We start from the raw sequence: 15,097 nt of genomic DNA on the forward strand, positions 1-15,097 counted from the left end.
AATGAAAATATGTTTTGAATTACCAGCAAATTTAGGTATTTCAGCTTAACATTAGGTTGCTTTTAGACAATGACTTTCTTTAGTGCTCATAGCACATTTGCAGATGACTGGTGTGCTGATATGCCAGCATGCCAGACAACCAAAAGCCATGTGTCCATGCAGACTGCGGCTAGTCCAAATGCACTGCCAGGATCAGCACAGGGAGAATAGTGATGGCTGCAGAAAACTAAGCGATGGTCTTGTCAAACCCTCACTTTTCACTTTTAAGTTTGTGACTCTAACTGCTGTAGAAGCTGATTTCAGGAGGCACAGTTATTAATGTCTGTTGCTGATCATTTTACCCACAAAGATGTGCACACATTATCTGGTTGTTTTCTTAGATTGCTTTATTTCTTTCAGGCACTAGAACAAGACATTGTAGGCCGTCAAAGCAGCCTAAATGCCATGAAAGAAAAGATGAACAAATTCATGGAAACGGCAGACCCATCTACTGCATCCTCTTTACAAGCTAAGATGAATGAGCTTTCGGTACGGTTTTGCGAAGCAAATAATAAACAGAAGAAAAAGATGGAAGAGCTGGAAGGTTTGAAGACTAAAGTGGAGATGTTTGAGTGCTTGTCTGATAAACTTCAGTCATTCTTGGACAGGAAAACTCAAGTCTTCAGTGAGGCTGATGTCCCAGGAAAGGATATTACGGAAATATCCCTCAATGTACAGGTACTGTCAATTTCTAGCGATCTGAATCCTATACCTCCACTTTATTGAGCAGTACAAAAGTGGATGTATCCACCCCATCCACATTCATAAAGGAACTGCCTAAGTTCAAGGACTGAATTTTGAACACCAGGTCGTGCAGTCAAGTATGAAGCAATTACTTTCTTGTCCATTTTGTAGGAAACCAACACAGAATTGATGGAGCAGAAAAAGGATCTTGAAGTTTTGCAACACCTCATTGAAGAACTTTCTCTTCATGCTCTTCCTGGGGACAAGTCATTAGTGCTAGAAAAAGTAAATGCCCTGTCAAAGAAATTCAGGGAAATGGAAGAGACTATACAAAAAAAGTGAGTATAGTAATTGAATTTAGAACTGTACTTGATAGTGATGATGAAAATAAGGCTGTCAAATGATCAAAGATTTTTTGCTGATTAATTAAGTATTTTCTAACTTGAATATTGTTTATTACAATAAAATAAATGTATATACAACCAATATTTCATTATGGGTGCCTTTTTGAAATAATGCTGCAGCCTTAGTAAGAGTTCCTAATTATGTCCTACACAAACATATAGGGTAGTTGCCATGTATTTTGTAATTTATAAAGCGAAAAATGAGTTGCCGGCTTTCAACGATATTACAGACAATAGGAATGACAAGAATAGGAATTGAGGTTATCATACTTTGGACTTATATTGAGAAGAAATGACTCATTAGAAAAGACAATAATGCTAGGAAAAACAGAAGGTTGAAGGAAAAGAGGAAGACCAAATAAGAAATGGATTGACTCTGTAAAGGAGAATACCGACATGAAGTTGCAATATCTGAATAGGGTGGTTTACAACAGATGCGAATGGAGAACATTGATTCATAACATTGCCATAAGTCGAAGCCGAATTGAAGGCACATAACTAACGAACTAACTAAAGAGTAAGAATATGTGGGAAATATTACTTGCTGGGCTGAAATAGATGTACTCTGTAATCCCCCATTCCCATCTGACCCCTGCTACAGAGCAATGCTTGATGTGGTGTGTGGGGCTTCAATCAGAAGGGGAAATTGACAACCCCTCCATGTGTGCAGAAAGATACAAGACATGGCCAAGAAGCTCTTTCGCTCCTGACTGTTATTACTGTTATGAAATGACTTCAGTGCATGTTGGTGCTGTTAAGGCGATTCAAATCATAGGTTTGTCTCCAAGTAATCCAGAGAACAAGGAGACTATATCTTCCATAAACCTTCCATATTGTTTTTAATTATATAGAGAAGAGGACGTGTCCTCATGCCAACAGCAAATGGATACATTCAAGCTTCATGTAGAATCTTTGAAGAAATGGATAGATGAGATGACTGAAAGAATTCCAGATACCCAACCCTTATTAAATACTGATTCTTTAAAGAAACATTTGCAAAGCACCAAGGTGAGCAATTTCTTGTAGTTGCAGACAATACTTCGATTAATGGGATTATGACAATTGATTAAGCAAAAGTTGTTCTTTAGTCCACAGAAACTAAGAAGACTAAAGTAGGGAATGCGATCATCCTTTTTTATTATTATAACACAGCTGCTCTAGAACTCTATTTGCATTCCCAAGGACTTCTCCATCCACTCCAAAGGAGAGGGGCACTCAGTGTGTGCAAAAGGATGTATTAAATGGGGCAGTTCTTGTGAGATGGGGGAGCTCAACTTGCAGCCAGTTGTTAGATTGGGACATTTTTTACTATGGTTCAGCAAAATCTGGTCCATTTTCATAATAAGCTAACTGGCGTTGCTGAATAAAGTTGTTGCTGAATTTTGGCACGAATAACCCTAGAATAGACCCATTAAATTCAATGGGACTTGAGTCAAACATGGGGGAATCCGCACGTCGTACCGAGACCGCTTCTAAGCGACCCCAGTGCGACGTGAAAGCGATCGTGTAACTTGCCTTTGGAAGAGCTGAGGAAGAGCCGTCCATGCCGCCACCACCACCCACAGACCTCCTCGCCGGCTGGGACGGAGAGCTCAGGGGAAGAAGGCGGGGTGGAAAGCTTCTTCCGCTCTCCACCCCGCCTTCTTCAGCCGAGCTCTCCTCGCTGGCTGGCGAGGAGGTCTGTGGGTGGTGGCGGCGGCGGCAAGGACAGCTCTTCCTCGGCTCTTCCAAAGGCAAGTTACACGCTCGCTTTCACGCCGCACTGGGGTCGCTTAGAAGCGGTCTCGGTATGACGTGCGGATTCCCCCCATGTCTAACTAAAGTCCCATTGATTTCAAGGACAACCAATGCAAAATTAAAGTAAGAAAATACTTGTAGTATGGCTAAGTCCTAGCCTTTATATTTAATTTTGGATTGGTTGTCCTTGTCTTTTGCAACGCATCAGATGGCATTTTTTAAAGACACTTGCACTCTGGTGGTTATTTTGTAAAGCTCTTTGTCATGTCCTCCCAAATATGCAGCAAACACTTCAAAGGATATGAAGTTCATTTCCCTCACCAGTGAAGGAACAGCTCAGCTACATGCATCTGCAATAGGAGGAGAGGGCTTCCAGAGAAGCTTGAGCTTCTTTTAGTTTTTAAAGATGTCATTATGGACCACATATGTTATGTAACAGGGCATGAGTGAATGGTGAAGTAAGCAGAATGTCCCGATAAGATAGTTTCTGGCTATCCTTTCATTCCTTCAGAATGGAAATATGTTTTGTCTTTTTTTTTACAAATATAAATAACAATTTGCTGATTTCTTAGAATTTGGAAGATGAATGGAGTTCAAAGGCACCTGATATTCAGAAAATGGTTAGCAGAGGAACAGCATTATGCAACTTAATCAGTGCTATGACTTCCCCTGCAAAGTCAAGGGGAGTAAAATCAGGTACGTTTAATGAATTAGCACAACAGTGAACTTTTTTATGTTTTAAAATTATGTGTAAATAGAATTAAATGATTAACAAAAATACATTGTTTTAAGAAATGCTTCCCAAATGAATGCTGTGCATGATGGAAAAAAATATGGCAGCCATCTTGGTAGTCTTGAAATGTAAGGGCCCCCTTCTTCTTTGATACACGGCAATAGCAATGAAATGGCAGAAGTGGCTTAAGAGAAACCTTACCCAGTACTACACAAATGATAAAGATAATATTGGTTTCTTCCTTCACTTACATTTGCATTTTTATTTAACTCTATTGATGTTAGCACAATAAACAAAATGTTTCCTGGTATTTTATTCATCCATGTTATATATTTCCCAACTTGAGTTCAGCGAACATAACTTTGGGAACTCCCTACTATAGCAGACAAGGCATGGGTTGATGGTCGAAGAAGTAAGTTGTGTGTCATCATAAGGTAGTTTCTGGCTGTGTTGTCTTTTAGAATGAGAATATGTTTTGTCTTGTTTACAAATAGTGGTTGAAAATATTGAAATAATATAGGGAAGTCATATTCCCTGAGTGTACATCTCTACTATAGCAATCTAGTGAACTATTGTCCTGCCATGTACCTGCAGTAAAGAATGTAAGGACGGTAATCTCTATTGAAAAATTAGAACCAAAAAAGGTATCTCTATAACATAACACAATGCTAGAGAAGCGCAAGGAAAGCATATTCTTTCCAAACCTCTTTAAGCTCTGATGCAGCACCTGATATTTCTGCCTCCAGGTCCCATGAGTTTTCTACTCCCAAGTATGTCCAGATGCTAGCTTCTCTCACTCCTGGTCCAGCACTCAAATGCATAGGCCAGAGCCCTGGAAGTATCCAATGAAAATACAGGTACCATGAGTACCATATGGCCCATGCAAGTCACACAACTGCCTATTGGCTGTGTGGGTTAATAGAGGACAGTGTAAGCTGCTGGGCTCTATGTGCACTGTGGGTATCTGATCCCCTTTAAAAATGTATTGAATCCTCCTAAATTACAGAATATCTTCACTTTCCATTCTGTAGGATCTACTAATTCCTAATACACCCAATAGTAAAAGCCAAGAAACCTCAGGGGAAAGAACTGTAGAAACCTAAAGTGTAAATCAACCTTTTGTAGCAGTATCCAGTAATACCAAAAGTAGAACTTGTACTGAGACAATATTTTAAAAGGCTTAAATGACTGTTCAGAATGTGCTTGCTAAATTTGTTGATCACTTCTGTAGTGGTTGCATTGTGAAAGTGTTGTGGGTTTTGTGTTAGTGGGAATTCTTTCCACAGTGGGGAACATAGAAAGGTCTCACTATCATATTATGAGAACTTCTCGCTTACTTGGCTGGCTTATTTTCTCTCACCATTTCCCAGCTGCCATTAGGCTAGCACTCACCTTCCAGCTGGTGACGAGGGGTGAATATTTGGCCTTCTCCAAGGCAACCATTAATTCTGCACCATTAAATCATCATCTCTAGGCTCTCTGCATACATAGACATGCAGTAGGTTTTACTCTCTTATTCTCTTCATAAATAATGGGTAGTTTGACATGTCATGAAATTGGCTTTGGAACAACTGAAAAAGGAGATTTCTGAAGCCAATTTTATGAAATGGGAAAATTGGTAAATACAAAACAAAGTGACGATTGGACAGTGGCTCTTTATGTGCCACAATTTAATTTAGGACAACCTCTCATGCACCATTATGTCTATCCTAAAATCAGCTCAACATTTCACAATGCATACTATTATAGACAGAAAGTCACTTTTCGAGCTAAAGGTGTTAGACAGCTTTTTTGTACATGGGACCAGGTGTTCCAGAACAAGACATGTGTACAACAAGTCAGTTCTGCAAGGCACCAACATGTATTCTGTGCTGCTTTAAAGTATTTTCAAAATGGACAATCAAAATGGGACCAGCTCCCCAATTCCAAGCAGCAAAAAATGGATATTTGCACCATCACAATTAGTATTTAGGGTAGCTTCAAACACAAACTTTGAACAACAGCACTGATACCTAAGAGCACAATCCTATGCATGTCTATTCAAAAGTAAGTCCCATTGAGTTACTCCCAAGTAGGTATGTATAGGATTTCAGCCTGTCATTTTACTACCCTGTTATCATGTGCCTTTGTCTCTACAATTATACCAAGTGAAACTAGTTATGAGAACACTTGGTTGAGCTGATCAAGGACTGATTTTGAGATGCGTAAAAGTATCTTAAATGTTTTGCTGTTACAAAGATCACTTTTTTTACTTTTGTGCAAAGATCATACTTTTAACCAGTCTACTCCTAAACTGCTTAGCCCAGTGTAGCCCAGTTGATAACAGTCTTAGGCTTTAGAGAACTGGGTTCAAAGCCCTGTTCAAACAATGAGTCAACCGTGTGACTTTAGGGAAATTATTATATAATTCTCAGTTCTCCATTTGTACAATGGGAATGATAATTACCTGCTGTTTAGTGGTGTTCTGAAAATGGATGTAATAAAGTTTGTTAAACAATTGGAACACAAATTACACGTCTATCTATTTATATAGTGGCACATCCATGTACAGATATACCTGGGACCAAAATTAGGGAGGACAGGGAAGGTCTCTACTGATGAAAAAGACCCCTATCCTTGCCTAAAAACAGAGGGAAGTGAGAACAGTGCTCTGCCTCCTCCCAAACTCTAAAACCCACATGTCTGGATGAAAATTGTGTTTGCCTACTTCTCCCTCATGGTACTGGGGAATATCCAGCAGAGGTGATATGAAGACAGTAGTCTTGGGCCTGAACAGGTTGGGAGGAATCATATTCACTGGATGAGAAGGAAGTAGTCCTTAGGTAGGACTCATTCAGCCTACTCAAGAGGTGCTGCAGATGGGGGACTCCTAGTGCTAACAATCAAAAGGCATTGCACAGCTACTGTATTTCGTCTTTTTTTTCCTTAGCAGGGGGGTTTTGGGTAAGAAAAAAGAAGAAGCAGTAGGAAAGCATGGTGGGAGGGGGTTTTTTTGTGGGGGGTTACAATTGAAAGAAACATCGTCTGGACCCCTGTAAAATTCTGTGAATGAGGCCGTGTAACTACACAATAAAAGCCTTGATGGGACCTTACTAGTTTCCTGCAAAATTATTCTTTTGACATCAGGGTCCTACCACCAAATGTTCTCAAGATGAAGAGAAAACTGAGCTCCAAGGATCCCCAGTCCTTTTTTGTGGCAAGATTCTTTCACCACCAAAAGATTGGGAGGGGATTGGAACTGGGCTCAGAGGATGCACTTCCTCTGAGTCTCATCTCCCCCTTTTCCCAGGAATCCACTTGTAAATAAAAGTAATAAGTCTCTTGAAGTAGAATATATAGGTAGAACACTTGAAATGAGTGGTATGCAGGCAATTGCTTACGTTTTCTGCAGTGTGGCTTGAATTAATCACACATTGTACAGTACGTGCTTAAAGCTGAGGTTTGTTAGGGCTCACTGCAGAGTGGTGCTTTCCCAAAAATGTTTCTGAGTAAGAACTGTTGGATTAAAAACTGCCTCTCATGAACATAACTGTTGAGAGTAAGTCCTTAACATTTCTCACACCATTGATCCTGAGCCTGTCCGGTGTATGGCGTCTACAAATTACCCCTGGGGGGAATCGATTACATAAGGTACAAAGGTTCATGCAGAAGAATTACTTGCAAGTAAAACATATAACGAAAGATTTCCAAGATAATTTCATGTATCACTGGATGCAGTTTGTACAATTATGTTGAAACATTCACAGGAGATACTTCCAAAAAGAAGCTATAGGGTGCAACCAGACATGACATGGAGAGATTTGTGATCAGATAGTCCATAATTTTTTTTAAACTTAAGAACAGCCATGGGATGGGGGAGGAGGTGAGAATCCAGATCCAGCTGTAATACTGGGGGAGGGGAAATTTAACCTTTACTCCGTGTACCCATACTTGTCAAACCTTTCGTCCCACAGGGCAAATAGCAGCTTTGACGGGGCAATCTTCATGGGGGAAATGACACAGGGTAAAGGGTTAAAGCTTTCTTTCTCAGTCAGACACACACACACACTCTCCCGCATGGCTGCTATTAAACATCTAATAAACTATCACATATCTTTCAATGTGACGCCCTTAGATTTTTTAGGAAACAGATTCAAGTACCGAGAGAGCCTGGGTAAATAGCATTCCATAGTACATGAACAGAGATTCTTCTCTTTTTCAGCTGGAACTGGAACAGTACTAAATGGTGAAGGAACTGCTCCAGGTACCCAGGGTTTCCTATCAAGCAAAGGTGAGTAATAGCTAATAATGGCGCAACTTAAATAAAGTGAAGAAGTATAAGGCTGGTCACAATTTGTCCCTTTAAATGGTACTTCCTGAAAACAGTCAAAATCCCTAAGTGACTGGGGGGCTTTTGCACATGGTTGTACTTAAGGCTCATATGTACCCACATTTCAATGTTATATGTTCAGTGGGTAAACAATTGATTGCAGCAAACTGACTCCTGGTTCTCAATCTGCCCATGTTTGCGTTTCAGCTGTGTAAGCAAGAAGTAACTGTAAGATGTTGTGTTGGTTATTGTCACATGCAGAGATTTAAACTTTTACTATATAATGTTTGCACCCTCCGCAGATGTTATGTCTAGTCCAAGGTGTTTTTTTTTAATTAAATAAATAAACAAACAAACATATGCCTGTGTTTTTTTCCCCACAGAACTGACCACCGTCCAACATAATATGTCATCTGTAAGCCATGATTATGATGATTTGGGAGCAATACTGAAGGAAAAAAGATCAGAACTGGAATCCATGCTTTCAAATATGCAAAACATTCAAGAAGAATCAAAATCAATGGTGGAATGGTTACAGAAAATGGATACTGCTGCCACCAAATGGGAAACAGCTCTTCTTGATGGTGAAGCAGTTAAAGAACAAGTGGATCAACATAAGGTAATCTCTCTCTCTCTCTCTCTTTCTTTGTCTGTGTTCAAAACTATCAATTAATTTTCAAAGTGAGCTTCCTGTTTAGATTAATGGAGAGGTGCTGTTTAATAATACATGTGTGACCATACTGCCAGATATTAGCACTTTGCACAGACCCTTTTTGCAAGTCTCATAAAAATGCCTATTGGGGATATAGGATAATCAGGCAAATTGCATACCTGCAATAAAAAACAGGGCACACCATTTATATCAGAGCTGGCGGCCTAAACAGATTGACTGGCTGACTAAACAGATTAAGAGGCCATCTCGATGAAGCATCCCTTTTGCCAAATATATTGGTTTTATGCATTCTCAAGCCTAACATGTTCATTCTTCGCAGCTGTTTGAAACAGAATTGAAACAGAACGAAAATAAAGTGCAAGAGCTGAAGGACAGAGTTGCAGAGCTGCTGGAGAAGAACCCAGACTCTCCTGAGGCACCAAAATGGAAACAGATGTTGGATAAAATAGGTATTGCACTGTGGTTGCTCTAGGCATCGGATGGAGGCTTGCCATTGATACACTCGAATTGTTTAATGAGAACAGCCCCAACGTGCTTCTGTTTGAATACCACTAACTGTACTGCTCTACCTTGGGAGCATCATCTGTTACCAGCCTTTTCCAACCTCCAGTTATGTTGGACTACAACACCCATCATCCCAACAGACTGACACCATGGCCAGGCTTGCTGGGGATTGTGGACATTGTAGTCCAGCCCATCTGGATGGTAGCAGGTTCACGAAGGCTGGCCTATATAGCCACGTTCCACGGTATTTACTCTAGTACAATCCCGCTCTGTTTGGAGCCTTTGGCTATAATCCTGCATGCACTTACATATGTATGCATTTTTTTGTTTATTAAATTTAAGTGTTGTAATTCTGTTGTTGCCCTGGATGCACACATAATTTTTGTTGGGCTGGTTAAGGCAATAGAAGGGTACTCGCATTGTAGAGCCAGCATGTGAAGCTGCCCTTTTGGGTATTTTGTCATGCTCTTTTCCAGGCTATAATGCATTTTCTGTTAAGTGTGAGGTTTTAGTGCCACTTGGCTATCTTCCTTTTTTAAAAACAACAACAACCACCTCCTTAGTGGTTTTTGCCAAAAATTGAGAAAATAACCATGTTTGGACAATAAGTGTATGTAATACCAGGTGGGTGTGTTTTTTCCTTCTTCTGAGAGTTGCTGTACCTCAAAATAAATGGCTTGAAAGCCATATTTTTTCTAGGGAGTATTTATATCAGGACATGTGGTTCTGAAAGTTGTCAAAAATGTAACAATTGGAGTAAAATCTAAAGGAAATCTAGCCAAATAGATATAGGTAAACCTGAAACAAAATTAACTGCAGTTTAACACAGATGGATGCAGGTTACATAAATAAACAAGCTTTATTTTGCAATGCAGGAAAAAAAGACATTTATAGCCTTCCCAATAATAATAATAATAATAATAATAATAATAATATGATGATGATGATGATGATGATGATGATGAAATAACTTGTACAGGAAGAAACAGGAGAGAAACTAAAGCATGACACAGACATAAATTATAAATTGTTTTATAATTTTGTTGTGTATTTTAAATGTTTATGGTTTTGTTTCCCTCCCTCCCCCCATGTATATTTTAAACTTTGTAAGGCCGCCTTGAGGCCCAGCATTGGGCAAAAGGCGGGATACAAATAAATATAATAATAATAATAATAATAATAATAATAATAATAATAATAAATGGAAAGCTAATATCACAGGGAGTTAATATCACAGTAACATAAATTCCTCTTCTATTTAAAGTTTCAGGACTTCACTGGCCACACTCGGGTATAAGGCCAAGTTATAGTTTGTTTTAACAATAGTTTATTTGATTTGATTTGATTTATTACATATATATACCGCTCCATAGCCGAAGTTCTCTGGGTGGTTTACAAAAGTTAAAAACAGTGAACATTAAAAAGTATACAAAATTTAAAACCATCAAAAACATAAACAGTATAAAAAACAATGGTATCCATTTAAAAACAACAGTTCTGGGGGGTTTGATGGAGCCAGGGTCCCACTCTTATATGATCAAACAAACTATGGTTTGTTTCACCTAATATTAGTTACCTCTGTGAATACGCTACTGCTATACCAAAGCATTTTATAGCAGCCAAAGACTGGCCCCAAATAATCAGTTTTATTGCCATTGAGCAATTGCAGAAATGGGGCAGGGAAACAAGCACTGTCCTCCTCAGAGATCTTTAGCCATTCTTTGCAAGACCCTGAGAAAAACACAGTCATAAAGCTTCTCTTTGTTAACACTTTTCTCCTAAACAAAAAATCTTCCTGCTGTGGCCACCCTTTCAATAAAGGCACAACATTCGTTCCTCACCCCCATATTAAAATTTTACTAGTGAGCAAGTGGAAGAATAGTTGTTAGCGGTAACTTGATAACTTGGGTCCTTAGGGCAAAAAACAGGGTGCTTGGGTTGTTGCATAGACAGAGTTTAGTAGGAAGTTAATCGATGGCTAGGGTGGTACCCTTTCCCCCCGAAAATAAGACAGTGTCTTATATTAATTTTTGCTCCCAAAGATGCTCTAGGTCTTATTTTCAGGGGATGTCTTATTTTTCCATGAAGAAGAATACGGTACACATTTATTGTTGAACAAAAAAAAGGTCTTATTTTCGGGGGGATGCCTTATATTACAGCGAGAGGCAAAACTGGAAGTAGGTCTTATTTTCAGGGGATGTCTTACTTTCGGGGAAACAGGGTAGTTGGGGAGGCTTTTAGATCACACTATGCAATTGCATGTGTTGAACTGTAGATATAGCTTCCTAAGAGCAAGGTATGCGGTGGGGAACCACTTTCAGCCCAAAATTCAATTTTGGAGAAGCATTTGGGAGCTGTGTTCAGGTAGTCGGGAGGGCTGAAGGCAAAGGGATATGACCAAAGGCAAAAGAGGTGGGTCCAAAAATACAAAAAAAAAATACAAGCATGTTGTCGCTTAAAGTTCTCACTGCCAGTAACTAGGCCTCAGGTGAAGCATTTCAACCTTTCAGAATGGGGGGAAACTGCACAAAAGCCAGGAAACCACCAAATGATTGGTGGCTGGGGGAAAGGGGGCGTGGCCAACTGGAGGCCCAGATTGGGACCCCAGGGCTGAGCTTCCCCAGCCCTGCTTTTAATGTTTGTCCTTCATTATATATGGGTTAAAGCACCTGTGGTCCCTTAACTTTCCCCCCTCTCATAAAGCTGCTGTAGAGCTAGACACATAGTCTGGAGAGGCAGACCTTGTCAGCAGGGAGGGAGGCAGGAAAAGAGCCTATTGCCAGCTGGACTGGGAAGGGAGAGACGGGTCTGTGAAAGCACCAGTGAGAATCACCTAACTGTGTGAACACCTCCATATTCTAGACACTCTTCCCTCAACATAGTGATGCAACAAACTAGGAGTAAGCCAGGATACCAAATTTGGTCATAATGAGAAACCACAGTTAACATAAGCTGAGATTCATGAAGAAACTTCAAACCATGGGTTTCAGATTGTGGGATGTTGACCCCAAGCAAACTATAGTTAGTTGACTGGGGTGAATTCAGACTTACAAACCCAGAGATAAGAGAAGCAAGCCATGGTTAATCATTATGTCTGAACCCAGCACTATGTCTGAGCTGGATCATGACAAATCACTACAAAATCTTCTGTCTGTAAAGCTATGCTGTTGAGTTCTTTAATGTGAGCACAGGAATACTTTTGCATAAAGGAGGTGTATTTCTAGGCTTGTATGAATTGCCTTGCTGATCAGAATAAAGATCTATTTAGCCTGGCAATCTTCCTCCTCAAGGTGAGACCCATGAACCATTGACTCATTTGAAACCAAACCATGTGGAGGTTGTTCCATGCGCCAAGCTGTTTATGAAAATGATAGCTGCCTACGTATTTTTGGTAAGTTTTGACAAGGCTTTGAAAATACCTAGAAAATGATATTTGTAGTGGCATGATGAAAATTGACACAACTGCACGTGAAGAACTACATGCCTGGCAGAGCAACCTCCATGAAATTGTGTTTTTCAAGAGGCATTTTAATCAAACATATGAAATTAGGGGTTTTATGAATAATTTCCCTGTCTCTCACCAAGTGTAAATATTTTAAAGATACTGGACCAGTTCAAATGAACTTACATGCTATGCATAGTGGTCAATATGTTATTACTGGTTTATGAGATTTGTCCTCTCGAGTCTGAGATATTATAGAAAGGTATTTTATGATGCATAATTTAAATGTTATTTTTATTTTGCCATAGATTCCAAATGGAAAGAACTCAGCCAGGTAGCAACTGACAGGCAGAAAAAACTGGAAGAGTCATCAAATTATCTGACCCAGTTCCAGACAACTGAGGCTCAGTTGAAACAATGGCTGGTGGAAAAAGAATTAATGGTCAGTGTGCTTGGACCACTGTCTATTGATCCAATCATGCTGAACACACAAAAGCAGCAAGTTCAGGTGAGTACTTGCTTCCACTGCATATTATTTGTAGAACAGCACTTGCAGTTCCTTGACTCAAAATATCACCAACATGGGCTAACAGTATGACTCAGTCAGCAGAAGTTTGCTGACCAATTTATCTACAAAACTCATTTAGTTTGCTTTTTTTGCAGACAGTTATCAAAACGAATATGATGGGACCAAAGAACAGTCTGTTTTCTTAAAAAAAGAAAAGAAAAAAGGATGTATTCCTCAAAGGGGATAATATTTATTAAGTCTTGCCATTATTTCATCGTAGACTTTTTGAAATTTGCCTTTTTCAGCACTTAGACATTTTACGAGGATTTCAGCCCCCTTGGTTTTCAATTGCATTGAATTACATATCATGGTATCCATCCAGATAAAGGTAGTTATGATTAAATCCTATTTAGAGCTATGGGACTTAAATTAGGTGCAATTACTTTGTTGCATTGATTTCAATGGGGTTTAATCATGACTAACTTTTAACTGGTTCAAGGCCAAAGTTTATAATCCGTAAGGTCATTTAGTCACATACAAAAGGATGAATGTGGCTAGCTGAGCTTTTGCTATTTTATTTTGGTGGAGGTGGAAGAAAAAAATCCCTATTGGGCACAATTTATTCTGAGAACAAAATCTTTGAAGGATTTAATTGTGGCAGAAAGTAATAAAAATCCCAAAGGGAATGAAATGGTTGGATCAAGGTTTAGTTATTGTTATTATCATTTAATCCTTTTTCTTTTTATTGTGAACTTAACAAAACAGAAACAAACATTTAACAAAACAGAAACAAAACAAAATTATTCTTAATTTCATTTAGATGCCACCTAATCGCCAATGCTCTCTGGGTGGTTCGCAACAATTCAGAAAATTAGAAACTACAACATTTTAAATATTATACAACATTACATAAAGCAATACTATAATGCACAGAGAGCTTTGGCTATTGGGCGATATAAAAATGTAATAAATAAATAAATAAATATCAAACATTTTTATGTATAAAATTTAAAACAATTTAAATAGGGAAAACAATTTCAGTAAACAATTTTAATAACAGACCTGTTCAAGACAGCTGACCTAGGTGCCCCATTATATGCCATTAAATTCCTGAGAGTAGAGGGCATTCTTAATCTAGAGCCAAAAAGATGACAGTATTGGTACCAGATAGGCCTCAGGAGCTGGGGAGCCACCACTGAGAAGGCTTTCTTCCTTGTTGTCACCTTCCAAGCCTCTCTCCCTGGAGGCACGTGGAGGAAGGCCCCAGATGTTGATCACAGTGGCCGGATAGGTTCACGTCAGGAGAGATATTGCAGTCCTGAGCCATGTACAGCTTTATAGATTAAAACCAGCACCTTGAGTTGGGTTCGGAAACATGCAGGGAGCCAATGCAAGTGGGCCAGAATTGGTCATGTGCTCACTGTTGCTAATTATTTGGAATATGTGCTTCCTTGCACTTCCTGAAATTAACATTCAAATACTCTCTCCTCAGATTCTGCTCAAAGAGTTTGACACTCGAAAACCCCAGTACGAACAGCTGACCACAGCAGGACAAGGGATCCTGGAGAGACCAGGGGAACACCCGCCTTCTCATGAAACCGTGAAGCAGCAACTGGCCGCCATAGCACAGAAATGGGATGGCTTAACAGGACAGCTGAGTGACCGATGTGGCCGAATTGAGCAAGCCATTGTCAAAAGCACAGAGTACCAAAGCTGTCTGAGAAACCTTTCTGCAAAACTTAGTGCCTTGGATAATAAACTCAGCAAGAGCCTAGCTGTCAGTACAGACTCTGATGCTGTGAAGCAGCAGCTGGAAGCAGCCGGAGAAGTGAAGGAAGAAATAGAACAGGAAATGACGAACATAAATGCCGCTCAGGCCCTGTGCGAGGAATTGTCAGTGCTGGTGGCAGAAGATTACTTGAAAGCAGAACTCGTTAGGCAATTAGATGGTGTCATAAAACCCTTTAAGGATATGGAACGAAAAGCAGGTTAGTGGCAAAGCAAAAGAGGACAAACAAAATCCTAATAGAGGAGAAAACTGTTTGTTTAATTTCCCTGAACAAA

General features: G+C 39.5%; 1 protein-coding gene across 11 annotated transcripts in view; it reads left to right on the top strand.

Annotated features, from left to right (window-relative positions):
* DST (dystonin) overlaps nt 1-15,097 on the top strand; it is a 391,150-nt gene that overhangs the window by 274,470 nt on the left and 101,583 nt on the right. For all 11 annotated transcript variants that reach the window (XM_063125032.1, XM_063125037.1, XM_063125036.1 and 8 more), the window contains 9 exons: nt 400-717; nt 895-1,061; nt 1,979-2,135; nt 3,437-3,560; nt 7,799-7,867; nt 8,290-8,525; nt 8,899-9,028; nt 12,834-13,033; nt 14,526-15,021. In XM_063125032.1, coding sequence (XP_062981102.1) covers nt 400-717; nt 895-1,061; nt 1,979-2,135; nt 3,437-3,560; nt 7,799-7,867; nt 8,290-8,525; nt 8,899-9,028; nt 12,834-13,033; nt 14,526-15,021 — 1,897 coding nt within the window. The remainder of the gene's footprint in view (nt 1-399; nt 718-894; nt 1,062-1,978; nt 2,136-3,436; nt 3,561-7,798; nt 7,868-8,289; nt 8,526-8,898; nt 9,029-12,833; nt 13,034-14,525; nt 15,022-15,097) is intronic.

The sequence above is a fragment of the Elgaria multicarinata genome, chromosome 4 (genome assembly GCF_023053635.1).
Source record: "Elgaria multicarinata webbii isolate HBS135686 ecotype San Diego chromosome 4, rElgMul1.1.pri, whole genome shotgun sequence".
In the NCBI taxonomy this organism is placed as follows: Eukaryota; Metazoa; Chordata; class Lepidosauria; order Squamata; family Anguidae; genus Elgaria; species Elgaria multicarinata.